At 42.2% G+C, this 26,191-nt stretch overlaps 1 protein-coding gene across 3 annotated transcripts in view; it reads right to left on the bottom strand.

The window, feature by feature from the left end:
* Nucleotides 1-4,888: 4,888 nt before the first annotated feature.
* Nucleotides 4,889-26,191, bottom strand: part of MBD6 (methyl-CpG binding domain protein 6) — a 70,310-nt gene continuing 49,007 nt past the window's right edge. For all 3 annotated transcript variants that reach the window (XM_056562558.1, XM_056562559.1, XM_056562560.1), the window contains exons 7-13: nt 22,823-23,523; nt 22,119-22,311; nt 21,823-22,001; nt 20,936-21,685; nt 12,930-12,982; nt 10,444-10,519; nt 4,889-6,073 (exon numbers count right to left, since the gene is read on the bottom strand). In XM_056562558.1, the coding sequence (XP_056418533.1) occupies nt 6,002-6,073; nt 10,444-10,519; nt 12,930-12,982; nt 20,936-21,685; nt 21,823-22,001; nt 22,119-22,311; nt 22,823-23,523 (2,024 nt within the window). In that variant the 3' untranslated portion in view covers nt 4,889-6,001. The remainder of the gene's footprint in view (nt 6,074-10,443; nt 10,520-12,929; nt 12,983-20,935; nt 21,686-21,822; nt 22,002-22,118; nt 22,312-22,822; nt 23,524-26,191) is intronic.

Here is a 26,191-nt window from a genome sequence, read left to right as displayed (position 1 = left end):
TTGGAGCTGGTGAGTGCCTCAACCATTCTTCTTTTTGCATGAGCAATATTGGACTTGAAGCTTTTATGCTGTGCACAACTGCAAGGCTCCGAACACATAAAGCTCTCTCTGAGGCTTCCATTGAATGCCTTACACCTGCCAGTAGTGCTGGTAACTTCTGTCCATAGTTGTATACTTTAAAGGGTTACTCTGCCCCTAGACATCTTATCCCCTATCCAAAGGATAGGGGATACGATGTCTGATAGTGGGGTCCTGCTGCTGGGGACCCCTGAGATCTAGGCTGCGGCACCCCAGTCATCCATTGCATGGAGCAAACTTCGCTCTGTACCGAATGACCCGCGATGTGGGGCCGGAGGCCGACACCTCTTGTGATGTCACGGCCACACCCCTCAATGCAAGTCTGTGGGAGGGGACGTGACTGCCGTGACCCATAAACTTGCATTGAGGGGGCGTGGCTGTGGCATCATGTGAGGTGTGACTGATGTCACGAGCCTCCGGCGCTGCATCTGATGCTCTAAACACCAGCAGTGAGATCGCGGGGGGCCCCAGTGGCGGGACACCCGTGATTACACATCTTATCCCCTATCCTTTGGATAGGCGATAAAATGTCTAGGGGTGGAGAACCCCTTTTATACAAGTATATCGGCATGTTTTATTTTTAAACTAATTTTCCAATATTAAATTTGCATATAACAAGTCTTACAGACCTTGGGGTTGTACAGGATTTTGGTCTATATTTTTAGCCATTTTTTGCACGAGGCTATGTACCCATGCAATTTTTTTTAGCCTTTTTTGTTTGGTTTTTCAGTCATTCACAACTCAAAAAGCAGCCAAAAAAATAAAAATACTGGGTGGGAACTCAGCCTTACAAAAATAAAAGACCATGGGCAGCTTTTCTATTGGAGGAAATAAAACACTAAACCTTTTTAACTAATTCATAACAATCTGTTATATCAAACGGTACCTTTCATTATAGTAGGGCAATAGGTTGGGGCGCTGAGACTTTCACCAATTGCTAAAATAAAGGGGATAGAACTGTTGTAGCTAAATGCGCTACTCTGAGCAGCTGTAACAAGCGATACACAGATTTACTGTGAAAGTCTAGGAGATTTCTGGCAATTCCATAAAGCGGAAGTCACAGACTTTCTATATACTTTCTATATATTATAGCTGCAGGGCAGAACTGAAGAGGCGTAATGTGTGCACCCAGACCCCCAACCATTGCACACTTCTGACATGTCACTAGGAGATGTCACAAGTTTGCTATAATAAAGGTACAATTCAAACAGATCTATTTTATGGGAACAAAACACTGGGCAGCTTGTCAATGCCGCTCCTGACAATAGTCTTGTCTTACAATAGGTGCTTTTTAATAGTCCTCATTTACCAATTCCTATTTTGCTATAGGTACAGACTGTAAGTTCTGCTTCCACATTATTATACTGTAATATCCTAGAATACAGTATCTCATAGCCCAAATACATGTATAAATCATTGGGACCTACAATCCTCCCCGAGGCATGCATGGCATTTGTTTTTCGATGGTCTATTTGTAGGACAGTAACATCTAAGGAAAGATATTTAAATGTTAAAAAATGCACGATAAAGCAACTTAACGTTAACCAACCAGTACAGCAAAAACACACACACAAAAAATCACTGCAAAAAAAATAAAAAAATAAAAAAACACAAGCAAATCAAAGAGAAACAAAAAATAAAAAAAAACAAAAAAAAATGGGGTCTTGTTTCATTTTTCTATGTGGACTGACTTACATTCCTTATTGGTTGCACTTAAAAGGTGGCACTGTGGTAGCAATGCTTAGGTGACAAAATGATAACCACTAACATGTCTTGAACTTATGTATATTTTATAAAAAGCCATTGTACATACTACTACTATGTACATATATTGAGTAAAGGCTGGACAAGGACATGTTTAAGTTAAAAAATGTAAAGTTAAACAGAAATTAATCCTTAAAGGGGTACTCCTCCCCTAGACATCTTATCCCCTATCCAAAGGATAGGGGATAAGATGTCTGATTCCGGGGGTTCTGCTGCTGGGGACCCCCGTGATGTCTCCTGCAGCACCCCCGTTCCTCAGCTGCACGGAGCGAGGATCGCTCCGTGCAGCTGAGGAACAGGGTGCTGCAGGAGAGATTGCGGGGGTCCCCAGCGGCAGAACCCCCCCAATCAGACATCTTATCCCCTAATCCTTTGGATAGGGGATAAAATGTCTAGGGGCAGAGTACCCCTTTAATGATGGTATCACCACAAATCCCAAAAATGGTGGTGCTGAGTCTTGGTAAATGAGAAGCCCAGTTGCTCTCCATAATAGATTATAGGCTATGGATGATATGGGACTAGCGATAGCAATATGGACAACATAGTTCCGGGGGCCTATCTTCTTTTCAGACACGGTCTATATGCATAAGTAGAGCAAAATTATTTCACGTTTCTTTGCTAAAAAATATATATCCTACCCATATTAACTAAAATATATTCCAAACACTAAGAACAAGTTGTATTTTTTCGGTCTGCTTTCATAAAGCATATTTGTACCTCCACAGTGCCAACGTTTGTGTCTCAACCCTTAGGGCCCTTGCACACTATGGAAATCCTGCTCTGAATATTTCGGAGCAGAATTCCGCTAGAAGCAGCCTTCCCTTGTTTTCAATGGGATTCTGCAGCTCGGTGTACACGGCAGAACATAGCTGCTTTCTTCCAAAAATCACTCGCCTGTGTGTGGTATTGCAGTTCGGTTCTATTAAAATAAATTGAGGCAAATTGTAATACCACGAACAAACTGAGGACCGGTGTGGCGCAGTTTTTGGAAAAAAGCAGCTATGTTTTATAAATCCTGGCTAATACAAACATAAATCGTGATTCCCTATATTTTACCAGCAAATATTGTAGAAGATATTTTGGTAAATACTGTTTCTAAAAAATGTTTTAAACCTTTGGCCGCAGATAATCTGGTTTTGTCTTAGTAAAAGGATTTGTCTTAGTAACAGGACGTGATGTTTCAAACACTGCCCCCCATGGAATCTTTAATATACTTGTAAATCAGGGGCTTAGTTACTGCTTTGTGCAAAAGAAATGCCTGTGCTGTGTTCCTGCTATCTGTGAGCCTGTCTCCATCCTCCAGAGGATCCACACTGTGAGTGAAAGGGAAATGAAGGCTTCCGTCTCATCTCAAAAGCAGCAGTTCAGTGCCAAGTTTAACCACTTCTTGTAGTATTTCATTTCAGCTCACAAATCACTTTGCGACGCCTGTGAATTTACAGCCCTTTCTCCATTTACATACCATCTGCAGTAGTGTAACTATGTTGTTGCATAGCAGTAAGGAGTGAGTGATGTACCTGGTCAGATACATGTGGGAAAGGAAGTACCCCTGTGAGTACTGCTGTCAAACAGACCAGCTCTTGTGTGGCCCTTGAAAAATTACTATGTACCATGGAGGTGACCCTCTCGGGGCTTCATAACAGTAAGCACTAGATTTACCCTTGCCACCATTGGGAAGGGTTAATATAAGCAAATTCTGCAGGTTATTACAAATCTTATGAAACGACAGGTCCACTTTAGGATTAGTTCTCTTATATATGCCACTGGTCATAGATGTCATCACATTTCATGCTGCATATTTCATAATCAGACACAGATTAAAAAGTAGATGAGTAAAAATAATATAAAAGTATACTAGTCACATATCATACAAGGGTCACTTGTAATATGTGTGTGATCCCCTCCCCCCTTTATGTGAAATCTCATTCAGGGGATACAGAGGATGCACCAAGCCTTAAGGGTGCGTTCCAACCTGGCGTATACGCAGCGTATTTCACTCTGCGCAAAATTTGTGGCAGCAGTGAGAAATACGCTGCGTATTCCTCACTCACTATACACACAGGGCTTTCTGGCGGCAGCCCTATGCGTGTAGTGAGTTTTGGAGGCGGGCCCGTGTGCCGCCGTGACTGTGACGCGCAGCTCCGCCTCCAAAACTCACTGCACATATAGGGCTGCTGCCGGAAAGCCCTGTGTGTATAGTGAGCGAGGAATACGCAGCTTATTTCCTGCTGCTGCAAATTTTGCGCAGCGTCAAATACGCTGCATATATGCCAGCTTGGAAGGCACCCTTAACGGGGTACTCCCGTGGAAAACTTTTTTTTTTTTTTTTTTTTTTTTTAAATCAACTGGTGCCAGAAAGTTAAACAGATTTGTAAATCACTTCTATTAAAAAAAATCTTAATCCTTCCAGTACTTTTTAGGGTCTGTATACTAAAGAGAAATGCAAAAAAGAAATGCATTTCCTCTGATGTCATGACCACAGTGCTCTCTGCTGACCTCTGCTGTCCATTTTAGGAACTGTCCAGAGCAGCATATGGTTGCTATGGGGATTTTCTCCTGCTCTGGACAGTTCCTAAAATGGACAGCAGAGGTCAGCAGAGAGCACTGTGGTCATGACATCAGAGGAAATGCATTTCTTTTTTGGATTTCTCTTTAGTATACAGCCCCTAAAAAGTACTGGAAGGATTAAGATTTTTTAATAGAAGTGAATTACAAATCTGTTTAACTTTCTGGCACCAGTTGATAAAAAAATAAAAATAAATAAAGTTTTCCACGAGAGTACCCCTTTAAACTCATATTTCCTAACTCTGTATAAACAGTCCCACAAAATGCTTTAGATGGCGATGATGGGCCCTAGCCAAACAGCAACTATGCCAGAAAAAGAAAAAAAGAAAAAAAGAAAAAGCCTTTAGTGCAGTGTTTCTCAACCAGGGTGCTTCCAGCTGTTGCAAAACTACAACTCCCAGCATGCCCGGACAGCCAAAGGCTGTCCGGGCATGCTGGGAGTTGTAGTTTTGCAACAGCTGGAGGCACCCTGGTTGGAAAAACACTGCTTTCGTAGTTAAAATGTGCATTCTCAACTAATACATCCATGTCAAATTCACAAAATATGCTACGAATGCTTTATAGGTGAATATTTTAGAAGTGCAGTCTGCACCTATTGTGGAGGTAAGTGGGGTCCTGTGACCTGTTTTGCTGCATTGAAGTATATGGGAGTTGTGGAGAGGTGACAAATTCTACAGCTAGGAGTGGCGGGGGTTGTAAAGTTGCCATAAAGTAAGATTTGGGCAAAGAGTACAAGCCCAAGCAACTAGAAAACCAACAAAATATGGGATATGTGCATTAGTGGCTAGGACATCGACATGTGACATTTCCAAACCAAAAGTACCAGAAAAACAGAAAGAAGAGGGAGAAAAACATACATAAAAAACTAGAATAAATAAATTAAAATAGTGTAATGGACAATAAGATGTAAGAGGAAGTGGACAATGCAGATTGTGCTTTTAGGAGCCTATTAGAATGACTTTATGGCTCATGTATTTTCTAGCAAGTAGGTGTAGGCACCTAGTGGCCATCGACCTCTAGTATACCTGCTGGGAGTTTTATGCCAATACCAGGAGGGGGGGCCACTAGGTACCTACACCAGATTACAGTGTTTTTTTGAGCCTATTTCAGGTTGTCAAATTCCAAACTAAATAATAATATCTACAAACAAGAGAATTGAGAAGTGGGGATCATGGCATCTGTGAAAACCACAGAGATATGCCAGCCCTCCCCCTCCTACAAGAATAAAGGGGTACTTTAAATATCTATAATATGTCAAACGATATACCTTTCATAACACAATCTCATATAATGATCCGAATTACACAAAGTCCCAACACTAAATAAAGCACTGTAAATGGAGCTTACTGGGCCGGGCTTAGGCCTCTCACTGGAGAAAAGCTGTGTGACTGTACGGACAGGGTGCCCTAGTTTCCCACCGGTGCAGCCTCTCAGGACAGGAGATTTTGGGGTGTCATAAATAAAAGCTTTGCCTCTCGCTCACTGAATGAAAATAAAATGTGGCATAGGCTGGGGAGCAGGGAAGTGCCTTTGAGGTGAAGAGTAACAGATACTGGTCTGCAGGGTCAGGTATTGAGAATGAGCGGGGTTAATTCTAAATGATCCTTCGCCGTCTGTTCTTGGCTGGACGACCAGGGCGGTTCTGGCGGATAATGGGACGTTCAGCCTGTAAAAGAAGAACATTGTAAATGTATCATCCAGAGTATATTTGAAATACCAAACCCCAATCACCCAAAGGTGATGGGGTAAAAAAACCCTATACCAAAAAATCCCCCTCTTATGTGTCACCTATAGGTGTAGTAAAACTTCACTTTTATTTATATTAGAGAAATACCCCTGAGGACGTGGTGGACACCAAGAAACATGTAGGGGAGACATAATTTTTGCATTTTAACTAACAGTAATTAGTCCCTACATTGACGCACTGCAGACGTCTAGATATTTCTACTCTTCCTAAAAGGAATTATACATTATTATAATAGGGACCGTGCTAGTTTTTAAGCAATACACCTCTGAACCTTTTAATGTAATATAAATAAAAGTGAAGTTTTACTACACCTATACCTATCTTGTTAAAGATCCAGGGTATGTTCACCTGATTTCCACCTCAGAAACCACACGCTGTCACTGTCCAAAACCCGTTCCCACTGACTACATTAGGAGACAAGGAACAGGGTAAAAGAAAAGTAATGTCACCTTCTTCCATATGGTTATGCTTGAAGCTCCCGATTAGGTTAATAGAGGCTTCAAGGGAATGAGTACGCCATAGTGTGTGAATGTCCAAGTCACCTTACCCCGTATATAATTTTTTTTTACATATATATATATATATTAGGGTGTTTCATTTTAACAAAGATGTGATTTTTATATGACTTTGCTTACACCCCGAGTCTCAGTGATGTAAAATATATATATGCCAAATTTCAAGAAGATTGGATAATATTTAGGGGTTGTACACATTGATCACTTATCTCAAACTAGTGAAATTTCTAATATTCAGTTTCAGGATCCCAGGGGCTCTGCATCAAGCAAGGTGGATGGCAAAGGCAATGTATGCACTTAAAGGGGTATTCCAGGAAAAAAACCTTCACATACATATATATATTTACTGCCTCCAGAAAGTTAAACAGTTTTGTAAATTACTTCTATTAAAAAAATCTTAATCCTTCCAATAATTATGAGCTGCTGAAGTTGAGTTGTTGTTTTCTGTTTGACAACAGTGCTCTCTGCTGACATCTCTGCTTATCTCAGGAACTGCACAGAGCAGAATAGGTTTGCTTTGGGGATTTGCTTCTACCTTGGACAGTTCCCAAAACAGATGTCATCAGAGAGCACTTCGAAAAGAACAACTCAAATTCAGCAGCTCATAAGTACTGAAATGATTAAGATTTTTTTTATAGAAGTAATTTACAAATCTGTTTAACTTTCTGGAGCCAATTGATATATATTATATATATATATATATATATATATATATATATATATATATAAAAGTTTTTTTCCTGGAAAACCCCTTTAATATTTTATAACCCCTAAAGGGATAACCCCTTTAAAATTGTCCTATTCACTAGACAGTTGAATATTCCTCAACGAAAATGGAAAGGAATGAACCGGGTTGCAGCCTCATATATATTCGCTTTTGGCACGAGGCAATTGTAAGTATATGGGCTCCAAAGAATGATTTGGATCTGCTACAGCTTCTGAGCACTTACCCAGATGCAGACATCAAAAAAAGTGCTCTCTCAGTTCCTAAGAGATACCTTTGGTATCTGTCAGAAACAAACGTAGGATTGGCTTTTTTGGACGAACTTGTTACTCTGATAAGGAAATAAGGCTGATAAGGAAAATATAACTAAACATTTAGAAACCAAACCTGCTAAGAAAAAGGAAATAAAATGATTAGAGGGTAAAAACCTAGTTTTTGAAGGAAAAGACCTGAGCCATTTCATTACTAACAAAACAAAGCCGTTCTTTGAATTGTTTGGGATCCATGACGTGACAGAAGCCATGTGATCGCTCTTAAGGTGGTCAATGATACCGCAGAAAGAGGAATTGCGCTGATAAAAAAGTTTAACAAATCGTCCAGTGACGAAAAGCAAAAACAATTCTTGTTGAGGGTAGTCGGGCATCACATAAAAGTCGTCACCAAGCGAACAAAAGAAGAGATTGCATCGTTCATAGTTGATTAATATAACACATGTATTGCCTATCATACTACCTATTAATCTCAGTGTCTAGTTTTAATATTTTAAGCTTGGGATTTCTAGTTTTTCCAATAAAAGTAATTAGCATTGAAAAATATTATTTTTTGCTTACTTTTACAAAACTGATCAAAGTGTGCGACCTCTAAATATTATCCAGTTTTCTTGAAATTTGGCAAATATATCTTTTACATCACTGAGACTCTGTCTGCAAAAATGTAAAATTTTATTTTTTTGCCTTACAAAATACAACACCCTAATATATATATATATATTTATAGAGATAGATAGATAAATAAATAAGGCAGGTGCCAGGTCCGAAAACGTCACCCTGCTGCTCAGCCTATCGCCGGCTGAGTCGGGACTTCGCTGCGGCCGGTGATTGGCTGAGTGCAGTATGACTCGCTGACCACCAGCAACCAGGAAGAGGATGGCGGTGGAGGTCGGAGCCGGTTACTGGAGGCACCGGGGGAGCGAAGGAAGGTATGTACATCTTTATTTTTTTTACTGCCGGCAGTATGAGGGACAATTTTCCTATTACGGAGTTCTCCTTTAAGGTAGTGTTTCCCAACCAGGGTGGCTCCAGGTGTTGCAAAACTACAACTCCCAATATGCCTGGACAGCCAAAGGCTGTCCAGGCATGCTGGGAGTTGTAGTTTTGCAACATCTGGAGGCACCCTGGTTGGGAAACACTGATCTAAGGCTAACGTCATACTACATTTAGCCTTTGGTTGTAAGTAGATGCTACAAGTATTTCCCAGGTAGGCAAAGGGTTGCAAAATATCTCACTGTTTAGACATACAATGGGATACTCTGCACACTCCCAATGATTTAACTGTTGATGTATGGACAGATACCATATAGGTATACATCAGGGGATACCAGGGTACTTTGCTCTGTAGTGAGCTTTCCTCTCATCCTCCTCAGCTCACTGCAGAGTTTGGTACTGCTGACAGCCATGCGGCACACATCTTTAAAGGGGTACTCCGGTGAAAACCTTTTTTCTTTTAAATCAACTGGTGGCAGAAAGTTAAACATATTTGTAAATTACTTCTATTAAAAAAATCTTAATCCTTCCAGTACTTATTAGCTGCTGAATGCTACAGAGGAAATTCCTTTCTTTTTGGAACACTGATGACATCACGAGCACAGTGCTCTCTGCTGACATCTCTGTCCATTTTAGCAACCATGCATAGCAGATATATGCTAAGGGCAGCATGGTGGCTCAGTGGTTAGCACTGCTGCCTTGCAGTGCTGGGGACTTGGGTTCAAATCCCACTAAGGACAACAATGAATAAAGCCTTATTATTATTATAATAACGTCAGCAGAGAGCACTGTGCTCGTGATGTCATCAGAGAGCATTCCAAAAAGAAAAGAATTTCCTCTGTAGTATTCAGCAACTAATAAGTACATGAAGGATTAAGATTTTTTACTAGAAGTCATTTACAAATATGTATAACTTTCTGCCACCAGTTGATTTAAAAGAAAAAAGGTTTTCACCGGAGTACCCCTTTAATATTGGGGGGCTGTCTACAATACCATGGAGGAAGGGATACCTCTAGAAGCTCTGCTGACTGTGTCCATCATCAGGCAGTGACATCAATGACACTTCCATTAAATGGATGCCTGTAACAGATGTCACACTGTCTCAGTCACCTATGAACCCAGCGTAAAATATCCTCCATTACTCTAGTCTAGGTGGTGTATTTCTGTACAGCCAAGGACAATGGACAATGGCAACAAGACTGTAACTTTAAGGGGTACGCTAGTGGAAAACTTTTTTTTTCATCATCTTAACTGGCTTCAGAAAGTTAAACAGATTTTGTAAATTACTTCTATTAAAAAAATCTTAATCCTTCCAGTATTTATCAGCTGCTGTATGCTACAGAAAAAGTTGAGTTGCTCCTTTCTGTCTGACCACAGTGCTCTCTGCTGACACCTCTGTCCATGTCAGGGACTGTCCAGAGCAGGAGAGGTTTGCTATGGGGATTTGTTCCTACTCTGGACAGTTCCTGACATGGACAGAGGTGTCAGCAGAGAGCACTGTGGTCAGACAGAAAGGGACAACTCAACTTTTTCTGTAGCATACAGCAGCTGATAAGTACGGGAATGCTTAAGATTTTTTAATAGAAGCCATTTACATATCTGTTTAACTTTCTGAAGCCAGTTAATATGAAAGAAAATAGTTTTCCACCGGCGTACCCCATTAACTGCTGTCCTATGCTGGGCTACTACAAAACATTATACTTGCAAGTACATAAAAAAAAAGAAAAACTATAGCCTCATCTATAACAGGTCAGAATATACTGAAGGTGACTTTGGTGTAACTCTTACATTTAAACCATTGGCGGGATCCATAGATGGCCATTTTGCAGGAACAGCTTCTATACGGGAACCAATCCTCTGGGAACTGGAGCCACAAAGAAATATGAAAATGTCAGAATTAGGAGTTAGCGTCTATTTATCACATTCACTGAAACATTCAGGTCTTACAGTATACTACGGCAAAATCATGTCATAGAATGGAAACTAAAGGGGAACTCTGGTGGAAAAAAAATCTGGGGAACTCCGGTTTTCAAATCAACTGGTGCCAGAAACTAAAACGGATTTGTAAATGACTTCTATTTAAAAAATCTTAACCCCTCCAGCACTTATTAGCTGCTGTATACTACAGATATACTACAGAGAACTTTGTAACGTTCTTTCCAGTCTGACCACAGTGCTCTCTGCTGACACATCTGTCCGTGTCAGGAACTGTCCAGAGTAGGAGAGGTTTGGTATGAGGAATTGCCTCTAATCTGGACAGTTCCTGACAAGGACAGAGGTGTCAGCAGAGAGCACTGTTGTCAGACTGGAAAGAACTTCACAATGTTCTCTGTAGTATACAGCAGCTGATAAATACTGGATTCAGATTTTGAAATAGAAGTAATTTACAAATCTGTTTAACTTTCTGGCACCAGTTGATTTGGAAACATTTGTTATCCACTTGTTTCCACCGGAGTTCCCCTTTAAAGGAAATCTGCCACCAGTGTCACCTACACTAACCTGTCGGTACTGACAGGTAGTGGAGGCGACACTAATGACAATGGTACTTACCTTGTCCCATTCCGTGCAGGGGATCTCAAGTAATCTTCTCCGTTAAACTTCAGCCCCGGGCCTAGCTTGGGGCATGGGCGGAGCTTAGTGACATCACTGCTGCTGTTCTCTGCTGTGTCCTGCTTTGAGAGAACAGCAGCGGTGATGTCACTAAGCTCCGTCTGTGACCCAAGCCGGTGCCCGGAGCTGGAGCTAACGAAGAGGATTACCGGAGATCTCCTGCACGGAACGGGACAAGGTAAGTACACTGTCGGTACAGGTTAGTACAGGTGACACTGGTGACAGATTTCCTTTAAGTTATAATTGAATTGGGGTGTTCACAAAGTGGAAGAGAGGTGCAATAAAAAGACATATTATACAGGCAAGAACACCGTTTTATGGGAACGTTTTCCTATAAACCACAAGTAAACCCTTTACTATTTTCAAAGGAGCTGTTATCCTTAAAGGGGTACTCCGCTGCTAGACATCTTATCACCTATCCAAAGGATAGGGCCCCCCGTGATCTCCCGCAGCACCTGGAGTTCTAAACAAACCCTGGGTTCCTGCGGCAGTGACATTACAGCCACGTCCCCTCCATTCGTGTCTATGGGAGGGGGCATGTAGGTCGACATGCGCCCTCCCATAGACATGCATGGAGGAGGCATGGTGTGACGTCACAAGGGGCGGGGTCATGACGTCATGATCACGGCCTCCGGCTCAGAGCGTTCTGAACAAAATGTTAAGAGCGTTGAAGCACCAGAGCGCCCCTTTAACTATGGCAATGGAAAGAACAATTGCCACAACCTAAACAGAACTATTATAAATATTATATTAAGCTCAAAACGACATTATTTATTAGAATTTAGGCTGCTTTTACACCGCTCTATGCAGTGTATAGTCTAGGAGCACATGTCACAGGTATCTATGGGCCTCCATTCATATGGTTTGTCGAACCGGTATGGTGTATACAGGTTTTTATTTTATTTCTGATGCATGCATAGCGCTGTAATTCAATACATGGTAACCTATGGGTGACAGATGTCACTGTAAACCTATACAATGGCATCTATCAGACATACACTAGAAATATTAATATTATATAATTATTACTAAAAGCTTTATGAATATGTACTTTTACAGGTGATGTTCTAATTCTATTACTATAAAATGATTACTAATTCTTATACATAAGCCATTTATAAAGGGGTTGGAGTCGGAAGTTTAGCTGAATGAATATGTATAACTGCACACTTTTTGTAATTTTTTTAAATAAAAAACTTGACTTTCCACCCCGATGTGCATATTTTTAGTTGATCTTTGGAGTAAAAAAAAAATGAAGCTGAGACATTTGTGCCCCCTGGTAAACTTCAACGGAAGCCTTAAAGGGGTACTCCGCTGCTCAGCGTTTGGAACAATCTGTTCCGAACGCTGGAGTCGGCATAGGGAGCTTGTGACGTCATAGCCCCGACCCCTCACAATGTAACTGCCCCGCCCCCTCAATGCAGGTCTATGGGAGGGGGCGTGACAGCTGTCACGCCCCCTCCCATAGACTTGCATTGAGGGGGTGGGGCTTGACGAGATATGGCTGGGATATGACGTCACAAGCTCCCGGCGCCGACTCCAGCGTTCGGAACAGCTTGTTGCAAACGCTGAGCAGCGGAGTACCCCGTTAAGGATGTATGAGCATCTATAGGATATGATATAACTATGTAAAATACATACACCATTACGACAACTTCACTTACTTTTGGCCTCTTCTTCTTCCTCTACGGGAGCGTTTCAGCAGCTGGGGTGGCACCTGATGGGTAGAGAAATAAAGTCTAAACATGCGGTACTTATTATTTTCAGATTTTCTATTGTTTCTGTGTATCTAGTAGAAGAATGGACCAAGTTACGCTACCAATATGGAGAAGTTAAGCTGGCCATAGACTAGTGATTTCAGATGACTATATGGTAAACCACTTGGTATAATGGTCAGACACGTTTACCATTTTGGTCATTTCTATACAGCAGATTAAGAATTGCTCAGTGACTTGGGCTGGAGCAATGAAGGTTAATAGTCACAGCACTTGGAACATGCAGCTGTTCTGGGAACTATGTAAGGAGCACCTAACGTATCAAGCTTTTCCCATAGACATCTGTGTTTAATTGGCACTTGTCCTGCTTTCTGAGGCCATAAAAAGTCATGAAGGGTCAGCAGTAATTGGCCTTTAAGACAGTTTCAAACTAGAACACAACTGTGTATTATCATAAGATGTATATTATGGACAGCTGGATATTATCACTTTGTGTTGATTTGGATATCAATGAGCACATAAGGGGCAATTTATCATTTGCAACTTTTTCATTGTACTTTTTAAGCTAGCATTATGTCAATTTCCATTGCACAATACATTGTCGCATGTATGTTTGATCAATTTGTACATCTTTTCAATGCATTTTTTGTCTTGTACATGTTATCGCCACCATTTTAATAAAGTAGAATGAGAAAGGAAAGCTGAAATCTGCAAACAAATTTTGCGACTTTTTAAAAATTTGCATATGTAAAAAATATACAGTGCATTCTGAAAGTTTTCGGAAAGGAAAAACTAGTATTGTCGCATGTATGTTTGATCAATTTGTACATCTTTTCAATGCTAGTATTTAGCTAGTATTTAGCATGAACTAGTATTTAGCATGAATATAAGTATTCAGACTCTTTACTCAGTACTGCGTTGGGTTTAACCCCTTTCCGTTTTTTGCATTTTCATTTTTTTTACCTTCTAAAAATCATAACGCTTTCAATTGTGCACATAAAATTCCATATGATGGTTTATTTTTTGCACCAACAATTTTACTTTGCAGTGACATTAGTCATTTTACCAAAAAATGCACGGCAAAACGGAAAATAAAATTGAAGAAAAAAATGACATTTTGTAACTTTTGGGGGCTTCCGTTTCTACGCAGTACATTTTTCTGTAAAAATGACACCTTATCTTTATTCTGTAGGTCCATACGGTTAAAATGATACCCTACTTATATAGGTTTGATTTTGTCGCACTTCTGGAAAAAAATCATAACTACATGCATGAAAATTTATACGTTAAAAATTCTCATCTTCTGACCCCTATAACTTTTTATTTTTCTGCGTACGGGCTGGTATGAGGGCTAATTTTTTGCGCCGTGATACGAAGTTTTTATCGGTACCATTTTTGTATTGATCGGAATTCATCGCTTTTTATTCATTTTTTCATGGTATAAAAAGTGACCAAAAATACGCTATTTTGGACTTTGGAATTTTTTTTGCGTGTACGCAATTGACCATGCAGTTTAATGATATATTTTTATAATTCGGATATTTCCGCACGCAGCGATACCACATGCTTGCTGATCGGGACATCACGATTTTATCACGATGGTCCCGATCAGCCGGACTGAGCTGCCGGGAAGCTTTCACTTTCATTTTAGATGCGGCGATCAATCGCGTCTAAAGGGTTAGTAGCGTGCGGCACAATGATTGGTGCCGCACGCTATCAGCCCAGGGTCCCAGCTATCATTAAAGGGGTACTCCGGTGAAAACCTTTTTTCTTTTAAATCAACTGGTGGCAGAAAGTTAAACATATTTGTAAATTACTTCTATTAAAAAATCTTAATCCTTCCAGTACTTATTAGCTGCTGAATGCTACAGAGTAAATTCCTTTCTTTTTGGAACACTGATGACATCATGAGCACAGTGCTCTCTGCTGACATCTCTGCCCATTTTAGCAACCATGCATAGCAGATGTATGCTAAGGGCAGCATGGTGGCTCAGTGGTTAGCACTGCTGCCTTGCAGTGCTGGGGACTTGGGTTCAAATCCCACTAAGGACAACAATAAATAAAGCGTTATTATTATTATAATAACGTCAGCAGAGAGAACTGTGCTCGTGATGTCATTAATAGAAGTAATTTACAAATATGTTTAACTTTCTGCCACCAGTTGATTTAAAAGAAAAAAGGTTTTCACCGAAGTACCCCTTTAATGCCGCAAGGTTTGTACATCTGGATTTGGGCATTTTCTTCCAGATTCTTCTTTTCAGATCATCTCAAGCTCTGTCAGATTGGATGGAGACTATCGGTGGAAGACATTTTCAGGTCTCTCCAGAGATGTTTGATTTGGGTGAAGTCAGAGCTCCATAAGCCAATATCCCTGAGCTGCTCCTGTGTTGTCTTGTCTGTATGCTTAGGGTCATTGTCATGTTAGAAGGTGAATCTTTGGCCCAGTCTGAGGTTCAGAGCATTCTGGATTAATTTTTCATTGAGTATATATATGTTTTTTGCTCCATTCTACTTTCTCTCAACCCTGACCAGTCTCCCTGTACCGTCCTCTGAAAGACACCCCCACAGCATGATGCAGTTACCTCCATGCTTTACTGTAGGGATAGTATTGGGCAGGTGATGAGCAGTGCCTGCAGACATGATGCTTAAAGTTAAGAGCAAACACTTCAATCTTGTTTTAGTTTTGTTTTTGTTGCAAAGTCCAGGCTTTGATGTGTCTCTTAGGGCTCGTTCACACTGCCGTCTGCCCCCATTATCAATCCGTTTGATAATTTTTCAAACAGGTTGCAAACGGCTGTAACATAATCCCATTGATGTCAATGGGATATTTTTTTTTTTACAGTCCTTTATCACCCGTTTGCATATGTTTGCTTCCTTTTCCTCTTTTTTTGACGGGGAAAAGACAGTGCATGCAGTATTTTTTCTCCGATCAAAAATAACGGAATAGAAAATGATATTATAAATTTAATATTGGAGTCTATGGCAAACAGATGAGCCTTTAATGTCATTCATTTGCATTATAATATCCGTTCTTGAACCATTATCACTTCTGAGCATGCTCAGAAGAGGTGACATCAGCAGACTCCTGCAGTGTTGAGGGGCTACTACTACTCCCATCATGGAACAGACTTGTTTCCATGATGGTAGTAGTAGTTCCCTCGGCTGAGGAGGCTACATTAGTGATTGTACTGCTACCCCCATCATGGAACAGAGTCTGTTCCATGTTGGAAGTAGTAGCACAGAGGCTGAGGGATTGAACACACCGGGTCTCACTTCTGAGACCCGATGCGGCCAGAAGTTATTAAACAGGGGAGCGGGCGGCATGCTCTACAACCCTGCGATGTACAGTGTACTTTTACAATCATTTTTAAATTCAAAAGGGAAAACAGAGCGCTCCAATGTGTAGGATAAATGATAAGGAGGTGGCCCCTAAGTTTAGGAAAGACTCACCAGATGAGGTTGTGCGGCAGATAGAGGCACAACTCCCATGCACATGATCTCCTTTCGGAGGTGAATGTAGATCCAAACGGCAGACTGCAGCTAATCCCGCCCAGGCAGCAGCGTGGGAAAACAAGGAAGCTGAGGTTCACACTGGTCCGGTGCAAACAAATTGGGGATATTTCACAGCGCTGTGCACACTCAGGTAATTGAAAGGTTCTTTTAATTCTTTACATGTAACGCGTTTCAAGGACGCTCCGTCCTTTTCATCAGACATGTTAAAAATGGATAAAAGCAGGGATTATATACTAACTGTCGGGCAAGACCGTAAAAACGGAAATGACCTCACAAGAAATTTGCATGAGATGATGTCTTACATACAATAAAAAAAAATAATAAAAAAAAATCTCAACAAATAAATCTCAAAAAATAAAATAATAACAAATAATAATACAAAATAGATACATAAAAATATATAATAAAAAATAGATACAAAATAGTAAATAATATAATAATTAATAATAAATAAATCTCAACAAACAAAAAAAAATATATGAAATAAGTTATGTATTTTTATGTATCTATTTAGTATTATTATTTATTTATTATTTTATTTTTTGAGATTTATTTGTTGAGATTTTTTTTTTTTTATTGTATGTAAGACGTCATCTCATGCAAATTTCTTGTGAGGTCATTTCCGTTTTTACGGTCTTGCCCGACAGTTAGTATATAATCCCTGCTTTTATCCATTTTTAACACGTCTGATGAAAAGGACGGAGAGTCCTTGAAACGCGTTACATGTAAAGAATTAAAAGAACCTTTCAATTACCTGAGTGTGGACAGCTTTGTGAAATATCCCCAATTTGTTTGCACCGGACCAGTGTGAACCTCTGGGAGCCCTGAATGGCCGCCACCGAGGAGCCATTCAGGGTTCCCAGTGGGGTTTTTAAACTTATTAGTGTGCATAATGAACATATAATCATATTCCCCCCAACTTTTGTATAATCCTTTTATTCCCCCCATGTATTGTATTATAAATGATTACCCTGCTGCCTGGTCATCTTCTAGCACTATCACAGCGCACAGCAGGGACTTGTCAGTCCATTCCCGCTGCTTATCTCTGTACCTGACAGAGATGAGCAGCCGGGAATGGAGGGACCTGTCTCCCCTTTGCGCTGCTTCATTCATTCACCGCCGCCAGTTCCCGACATGTCCCCGCTGCTGCCCTGCTCCAAATGCCATCAGAGCGCACAGTGCCTGACGGAAATGAGCAGTGGTGAATAGACTGACATGTCTCTGCTGTGCGCTCTGATTTGCGGTTGGAGCAGGGCAGCAGCGGGGACATGTTGGGAACTGGCGGCGAATGAATGAAGCAGCGTACAGGGGAGACAGGTCCCTCCATTCTGGGCTGCTCATCTCTGTCAGATACGGAGATAAGCAGCGGGAATGGACTGAGATGTCCCTGCTGTGCGCTGTGATCTTGCTTGAAGAAGATGACCGGGCAGCAGGGGAATAATATATAATACAATATATACATGGGGGGAATAAAAGGATTACACAAAAGTCGGGGGGAATATGGTTATATGGTCATTATGCAAACTAGAAGTTTAAAAACCCAGCCGGGAGCCCTGAATGGCCCCTCGGTGCCAGCCATTCAGGGCTCCTGACGGGGAATTTAAAAATGAAAGTTTAAGTACACTGTACGTTGCAGGGTTGCAGACCATGCCACCAGCTCCCCTGTTTAATAACTTCTGATTACATCGGGTCTCAGAAGTGAGACCCGGTGAAATCAATCCCTCAGCCCCTGTACTACTAACCCCAACATGGAACAGACTGTTCCATGATGGGGGTAATAGTACAAACACTAATGTAGCCTCCCCTGCCACCGGCAGACTCCCGCAGCTTGGGAACTACTACTCCCATCATGGAAACAAGTCTGTTCCATGATGGGAGCAGTAGTAGTCCCGGCTGCGGGAGTCTGTAGGCAGCTGAATTTTCATACTAACGGATGAAAAACTAATGCAAAAGGATGCCACTAAATAGCATCCTTTTGCACCAGTTAGTAGTATGGTCCATTTAGGAGGCAGTGACGGAAGAAAAGCGGGACAGAAGACAACGGCCGTGTAAACGTAGCCTTACTAAGGAGAGGCTTCTTTCAGGCCACTCTGCCATTAAGCCCATATTAGTGGAGGCTGCAGTGATGGTTGACCTTCTGGAAGTTTCTCCCATCTGCACACAGGATCTTTGGAGGCTCAGCCAGAGTGACCATTGTGTTCTTTGTCACCTCTTATACCAATGCCCTTCTCTCCCGATTATTTAGTTTGGTGGTTCAGCCAGCTCTAGAATAGTCCTGGTTGTTCAAAACGTCTTCTATTTAAGAATTATAGAAACCACTGTGCTCTTGGGAACTTTCAGTGCAGCAGAAATGTTTTTGCACTCTTTTCCAGATCTATGGGTCCACATAATCCTGTGTCTGAGCTCTACAGGCAGTTTTTCCTCTTACATGCATTGTCACCTGTGAGACCTTATATAGACAGGGCTGTGTCTTTCCAAATCCTGTCCAATCAGATGAATGTACCCCAGGAGACTCCAATCAAGGTGGAGAAACATCTCAGAGATGAGCAAGAGAAATGGGAGGAGTGAGAGATAAATTTCAAGAGCCATAGGAAAAGGTCTGAATACTGACAATATTTGAGTTACCAGTTCATGCAATATTTAAGTTTTTCATTTTTAACCCCCTAGAGAACCCACGATGTAAATATGTATCATTGTGCCCTGGTACTTAGGCACACCTGAATGTACCAGCCGCAACCTCGCTGCTAATGGCGGACACCAGTGATCAAGCTTATGCCTGCCATTAACCCTTTAGATGCTGAAATCAACACTGCTAATGGCATCTAAAGCAGTTGCAGGCTTTGGGGACATTCATCGGACCACCTGCAGCGCAATTGTGGGGGTCCGATGAGTAAAGATGGCAGCAGGAGGTCCCCTCACTTGCTCTGTGCCGCTCTCAGGGGACCTTGTTGTATAGTCTGGCAGGCTATACAAACAGATCGCCAATTGTACTGATTAGTGCTATGCCAATGCCAAGATATTTTATAAATTGTCCACTGTGGGGATATAAATAAAACTAGCCTCCTTCCCCCAATAAAAATAAAATTCTCCCATTAAAAAAAAAAAAAAAAAAAAAAAAAAAAACAAGCTCACATAAGTTATGCCTCTTAAAAGGCCAGAAGGAAAAACAAAAGCACTAAAGGCAAAAAAAAGGGCTGTGTCCCTAAAGGGTTAATAAATTTGCAAACATTTGTTTTATTTTAGCCTCATTTCTGAGTGTATTGTATATGAATCCAATTCACACCAGCAGAAATATACTTGTGTCACTCACCAAAGAATCTTTATTGCAATACATTTAGCAATATAGAGCAGTAAGATAAGATCGCAATAAAAGAAAAAAAAAACACAGCCGATACTGAGAACACGGGCACTATGAATACTCAGTTTTAAAGGTGAACTCCGCCCCTAGACATCATATCTCCTATCTAAAGGATAGGGGAAAAGATGTCTGATCACTGGGGACCACCGCGATCTCTCTGCTGTACCCAGCATTTGTTTAGAGCATCGGGTGCAGCGCTGGAGGCTCTTGACGTTATGGCCGCGCCCCCTCATTGCAAGTCTATGGGAGCAAGAGTATTTTACTGTGGTGGAGTTTTCCAGTATCTGCTGTACCCTGTGACCTTGATCATAATAAAGAATTTTAAATCATTCTATGGTGAGTGCCACAAGTCTATGGTCCCTCTGCTGGTGTGACTTACATATGAACAGTGCCTTCTTGTCTAGCTGAGCACCACAAATGATCAGAACAGCTGCTAGTCCATTTTACCTGTGCTGTGTACTTGTAGTGGTTGGTAGGTGTGGAGTAGTGCTGGTCCAAGTGGTTTTCGTTGGAGTCTATATAAATCTAATACAGCCTAAATCTAAAAACTTAGTGCACTTTAACCACCCCCTTTTATACCAAAGCCAACTTCTTTGTCGGAGGAAGTGAAACGGTGACTTAAAGCATAAGAACAGCACGTTTGTAAGCAAAATGAGGATTATGGAAAAATTTGTGATTTTTTTTATACCCCCCCCCCCCCCCCCATGTCACTTATTACAAGTGATCCTGAATAATCTTTATAGTCCTGAGTATTATAACGTGCCAGAGGCTTTTCTGAAACTGGATAACATTGCCCCACAAAATATATCCCCTCACATGCTACTGAACTTTGCCACTGTAAAATTTGTGAAGGGGGTACTTGAGAACAACATTACACAAACATACATTAATGCTCTATGGGTGTATTCACACATTCAGTATCCTGTGCATATTTGATGCTGCAGATTTGTAGCGGTGTTTAATCATTTAGTTTACATTGAAATCTGCACAATAAATTCTGTAGCTTCAAACCTGCAGTATCAAATCAGCGCAGGATACTGTACATGTGAATAGACCCTAAAGGTGTATTTTATGAAATACATACATCCACCTCCTGCTCCCTTGGCTGTTCTCCTTCCTCGTGCCAATGGTGAGTAAATGGAGGGATTCCCAGTACTGGTTGTGTGATTTCCTGGCTCTGTCCTGCTTCCTCTCCATCATTCTGCAAGGTTTCTTCCCCATTATATTTCCAGTAAGTGTGCCTGGAGCTGGATAACCTATCACCACGTGGCCGACGACCATAGGATCTCTCAGCTCGAGATCGACCATTGAATCTGAAACCCCTCTCTTTGCCCTTAGACAGATCCATTTCAGGAAGATTTAATGTGCTGGATGAGTGAGGGGAACCCATCCATGGGAGGATGTTTGGGGAAGCTCCATTAGGGATCTCAGAGGGAACAACAGAATCAGTCAGCAGTCTGCACTTTTTCAGTGGAGATGCCTCTGGTTCTGTCTCTGAGACAGATGGGTCCATTGACTGGGATAATGTACCAGTTCTTGGGGGGTCAGAAGGTGTGTCTGGAGGAAGGTCAGTGCGGACTGGTCCCTGAAAAGGGGGGCCTTTGGGGATGGGGCAGGATTCAAAGGCACTTGAGGTGTTGGAGACAAAAGAACCAGGCCGCAAGGGGGTGAGCGGCAAAGTTTGAGACTTGTTCGTCATATCAACTTGTTGTGAGGGAAAACTTGAGTCCAAAGCTTGCTGAGGGTTTGATGGCATTTGAGATGTAGGTGTAATGCAGATTTCTGGGTGGGGGGAAGGGTTGACGTCTTTCTCTGATGTGGAGGATAAATGGTTCTGTGTGAGAGAGAGAGTTTAAAATTACTAAATTATTAATAGCAAGGCTGAGAATGACAAGAGCAACGTAACTGTGTTAAACAATTCATTTAAAGTGGCAAAATCATGAATGCAAGGGTTAAGGTAAAGGAGTTTACCTGGTTGTTGCTGCGTTGTCCTTGCAAAACAGACTGTCCCTGGAAGAACTGCAATCCTAGAGCCCCCGGAAGAGAAGGCAAAAAGGCCTGCTGGTTTTGTAGCAGGGCCTGTGCCCCCAAAAGAGAATGTAGGCTTCCCATCGGGGCACTTGTGCTAGTGTTCAGCGCTGCAAGATCTCCTGTAAGTGTATGGGATTTTATCAGTTAATAAAAGCTTTATAACAAAATACTAATGGAGTAATAGGGAGAATAGAAGTAAAACATAACTGCCTACAAGTGCAGTGATTTATGCCTACCTAACAATCCAGCAGTAAGCAGCGGGTTGAGAAGAGGCGGCATCAGAGTGTTAAGCCGGCCCGGTGGTTGTGGCTGTTGGAGGTGGAATGGGCTGTGTGGTTCGGACTGAGGGAGTTTCCCTTCTGATAAGGCAGGTGAGTTAGTGGTTGTAGTAATGGAGCCAGATCCCGTACAGGAGGTATTGATACAGCTCTGAAACAGAAATACAAGAAATCGATTAAGGTTTCATTTAAAATAATTAAGAGGCAAATAAGCAGCTTTTTGTGTCATAACTACTTTAAATCTATCGGATGATACAATTGTGGCGATAGCAAATTTATATATTTTTTGGGTGTTTTACAACTTTTGCATGATAAAAACACCTTTCCTTAATAAAAAAAAAAAAAAAAACAACAAACAAAAACAAAACAAAAAAACAAAAACATGATTTGCTTTGTCTTACCACATTCAAACATTTTCTTTTTTGTTGACAGAACTGTATGAGGGACTTAGGCAGTTATTGCATACTAATATTTTATCACGTTGAATGAAAGATGAACAAGTTTGTCTTCAGTGAGCGTCTCCAAGTGGTGGGAAGCAGACAGGCAGAACCTTTCTAATGAAAAGGAAATGCCCAACATAGACAACTTCATTGAACTCCTATGTGATCTGCAGATGAACAAATGTACAGGAAGCCATAACAGAAAAAAAAAATCCATCTCACCTGTCCAGGGTAGGCAGAGGAGTCAACAGCCCCAAGACTGGCAGCCAGTAGTGCTGAATTCAAAGCCATGAGGGCTGGAGAGGCAGAGACAGGTGGGAATAGCAATGGTTGAAGGGCGTTTTCAGGGAACGTCTCAGGCAAGGTGAGTGGTGTCTCATGTTTCTCGGCTGTGTCATTCTGCGGATTAGGCAAAGAGTCCAACAAAGGTGCAAGGGATGACAAGAGGGCGCTTTGCTGTTGGTTTTGAGGTGGAAGATCAAGGTGCGGTAGTCCAAGCCCTCCCAGTGGTAAAAGGGGATTTTGTAGTAGTGATGCCATTAACAAAGCCTGCAAAGCATTGGAGTCAGGGTCACCCATAGCAGAAGGCAATGCCATAGGTGGGTTTTGGAGTCCCAATAGGCCAAGTTCTGCACTACCCAATAAAGAGGAGGAAAGTAAATTAAGCAAACCTTGGTTAAGAAGCTGTTGGTGCTGATTTAAGCCGAGGGAAAGCGGCAATGACCCCAGCAATGCTAAGTTTAACAGGGCAGGGGTAGCAGAAAATGGCATCACATGCTCCTGTCCCAAAAAAGAAAAGCTATCCCCAGCATTACTTAGAGAACATGGTAGCTCTGTGCTGCCTTCTGCAACATTGCTCTGGAGTAGGCTAGGGACAGGAGACTTTGGTACTGGAGACTGACTGGGTCGGCCAGAAGAGGATGCTAGAACAGAAGAGAACAATGGTTACAGCATTGAGGATTTCATATTCGAGACGTCTCTTAACATACACAAGTTGTTTTTAAAATCATGGCAGAAAAAGTCATGCAACTGAGACAACTGACAACTGATCAATGTATGAAGGTGCTTTATGAGGAAAGATCCACTTTCAAACAAAAACAGGTGGATAACGTATGATCGTATTTGCTTTAAGTCAGAGATAGGTCATAAGTATTCATTGGTCAGGGTGCTGGGACGTCCACAGACTGCTAGAAAAAGTGGGGAGAAGTGCCTGTCTCTCCTCACTGCCAGAGACTGGCTCCACAGACTTTCTATACCAGTGTTTTTCAACCAGGGCGCCTCCAGCTGTTGCAAAACAACAACGCCCAGCCGAAGGCTGTCCGGGCATGCTGGGAGTTATAGTTTTGCAACAGCTTGAGACACCCTGGTTGGGAAACACTGTTCTGTACATTCCATCCCTTGCCATCAGAAGAGACAGGGAGCAAAGAGATTAGCTAAGCATTTTTCCCAGCTGATTCTAGCAATTGGTGGGGGTCTTAACTCTATGAGATGTCAAAGTATTTATGATACTAACACTAGATCAGCAGAGGACACACTGAGGGAGGTTTATCAAGCTTTTACACAGGAAAATTAAAGGGGTTCTCCGGTGCTTATACATCTTATCCCCTATCCAAAAGGATAGGGATAAGATGCCTGATCGCGGGAGTCCTGCCACTGGGGACCCCCGTGATCTTGCATGCCGCACCCCCTTTATAATCAGTCCCCGGAGCCTCCGCCCCTCAATGCAAGCCTATGGGAGGGGGCGTGATAGCTGTCAAGCCATCCCCTCCTTGCATTGAGAGGCGGAGCGTGACATCACACAAAGGCGGAGGCGTGACGTCACACGCAGTCGGCCCTGTGGTCAGGGGACTGAACACGCTCCGGGGACTGATTATAAATGGGGTGCGGTGTGCAAGATCACAGGGGTCCCCAGCGGCGGGACTCCCGCGATCAGGCATCTTATCCCCTATCCTTTGGATAGGAGATAAGATGTCTAAGCACCGGAGAACCCCTTTAATGAACAACTAATCATTGCTAGGTACAGCCTAAGGCTGTGTTCACATGTTTTAATTGGAAGTATCGAATACTAAGCCTGGAATATATCTGAAAACAGGGGAGGTCTCAGTCTTTCCTTTAAACGTGTCTATGATCTGTTCCAGGCTTTGCATTTAATACACTGCTCAAAAAAAAATAAAGGGAACACTAAGATAACGCACCCTAGATCTGAATGAATGAACTAATCGTATGAAATACTTTTGTCTTTACATAGGTGAATGTGCTGACAACAAAATCACACAAAAATTATCAATGGAAATCAAATTTATCAACCCATGGAGGTCTGGATATGGAGTCACACTCAAAATCAAAGTAAAAAACCACACTACAGGCTGATCCAACTTTGATATAATGTCCTTAAAACAAGTCACAATGACGCTCAGTAGTGTGTGGCCTCCACATGCCCATATGACCTCCCTACAACACCTGGGCATGCTCCTGAGGGATGTCCTTCCAGACCTGGACTAAAGCATCCGCCAACTCCTGGACAGTCTGTGGTGCAACATGGCGTTGGTGGATGGAGCGAGACATGATGTCCCAGATGTGCTCAATCGGATTCAGGTCTGGGGAACGGGCGGGCCAGTCCAAAGCATCAATGCTCTGGCAGGAACTGCTGACACACTCCATCCACATGAGGTCTAGCAGTGTCTTGCATTAGGAGGATTCCAGGGTCAACCGCACCAGCATATGGTCTCACAAGGGGTCTGAGGATCTCATCTCGGTACCTAATGGCAGTCAGGCTACTTCTGGAAAGCATATGGAGGGCTGTGCGGCCCCCCAAAGAAATGCCACCCCACACCATTACTGACCCACCGCCAAACCGGTCATGCTGGAGGATGTTGCAGGCAAACATACATTCTCCATGGTGTCTCCAGACTCTGTCACGTCTGTCACATGTGATCAGTGTGAACCTGCTTTCATCTGTGAAGAGTACAAGGAGCCAGTGGCGAAGTTGCCAATCTGGGTGTTCTCTGGCAAATGCCAAACATCCTGCACGTTGTTGAGCTGTAAGCACAACCCCCACCTGTGGACGTCAGGCCCTCATACCACCCTCATGGAGTCTGTTTCTGACCGTTTGAATGCACACATGCACATTTGTGGCCTCCAGGAGGTCATTTTGCAGGGCTCTGGCAGTGCTCCTCCTGCTCCTACTTGCACAAAGGTGGAGGTAGATGTCCTGCTGCTGGGTTGTTGCCCTCCTACGTCCTCCTCCATGTCTCCTGATGTACTGGCCTGTCTCCTGGTCACGCCTCCATGCTCTGGACACTACGCTGACAGACACAGCAAACCTTCTTGCCACAGCTCGCATTGATGTGCCATCCTGGATGAGCTGCACTACCTGAGCCACTTGTGTGGGTTGTAGACTCCGTATCATGCTACCACTAGAGTGAAAGCACCACCAGCATTCAAAAGTGATCAAAATATCAGCCAGGAAGCATAGGAACTAAGAAGTGGTCGGTGGTCACCACCTGCAGACCCACTCCTTTATTGGGGGTGTCTTGCTAATTGCCTATAATTTCCATCTGTTGTCTGTTCCATTTGCACAACAGCATGTGA

Source organism: Hyla sarda, chromosome 2 (assembly GCF_029499605.1).
Source record: "Hyla sarda isolate aHylSar1 chromosome 2, aHylSar1.hap1, whole genome shotgun sequence".
Lineage (NCBI taxonomy): Eukaryota > Metazoa > Chordata > Amphibia > Anura > Hylidae > Hyla > Hyla sarda.
This window is presented reverse-complemented; position numbering and strand designations above follow the sequence as displayed.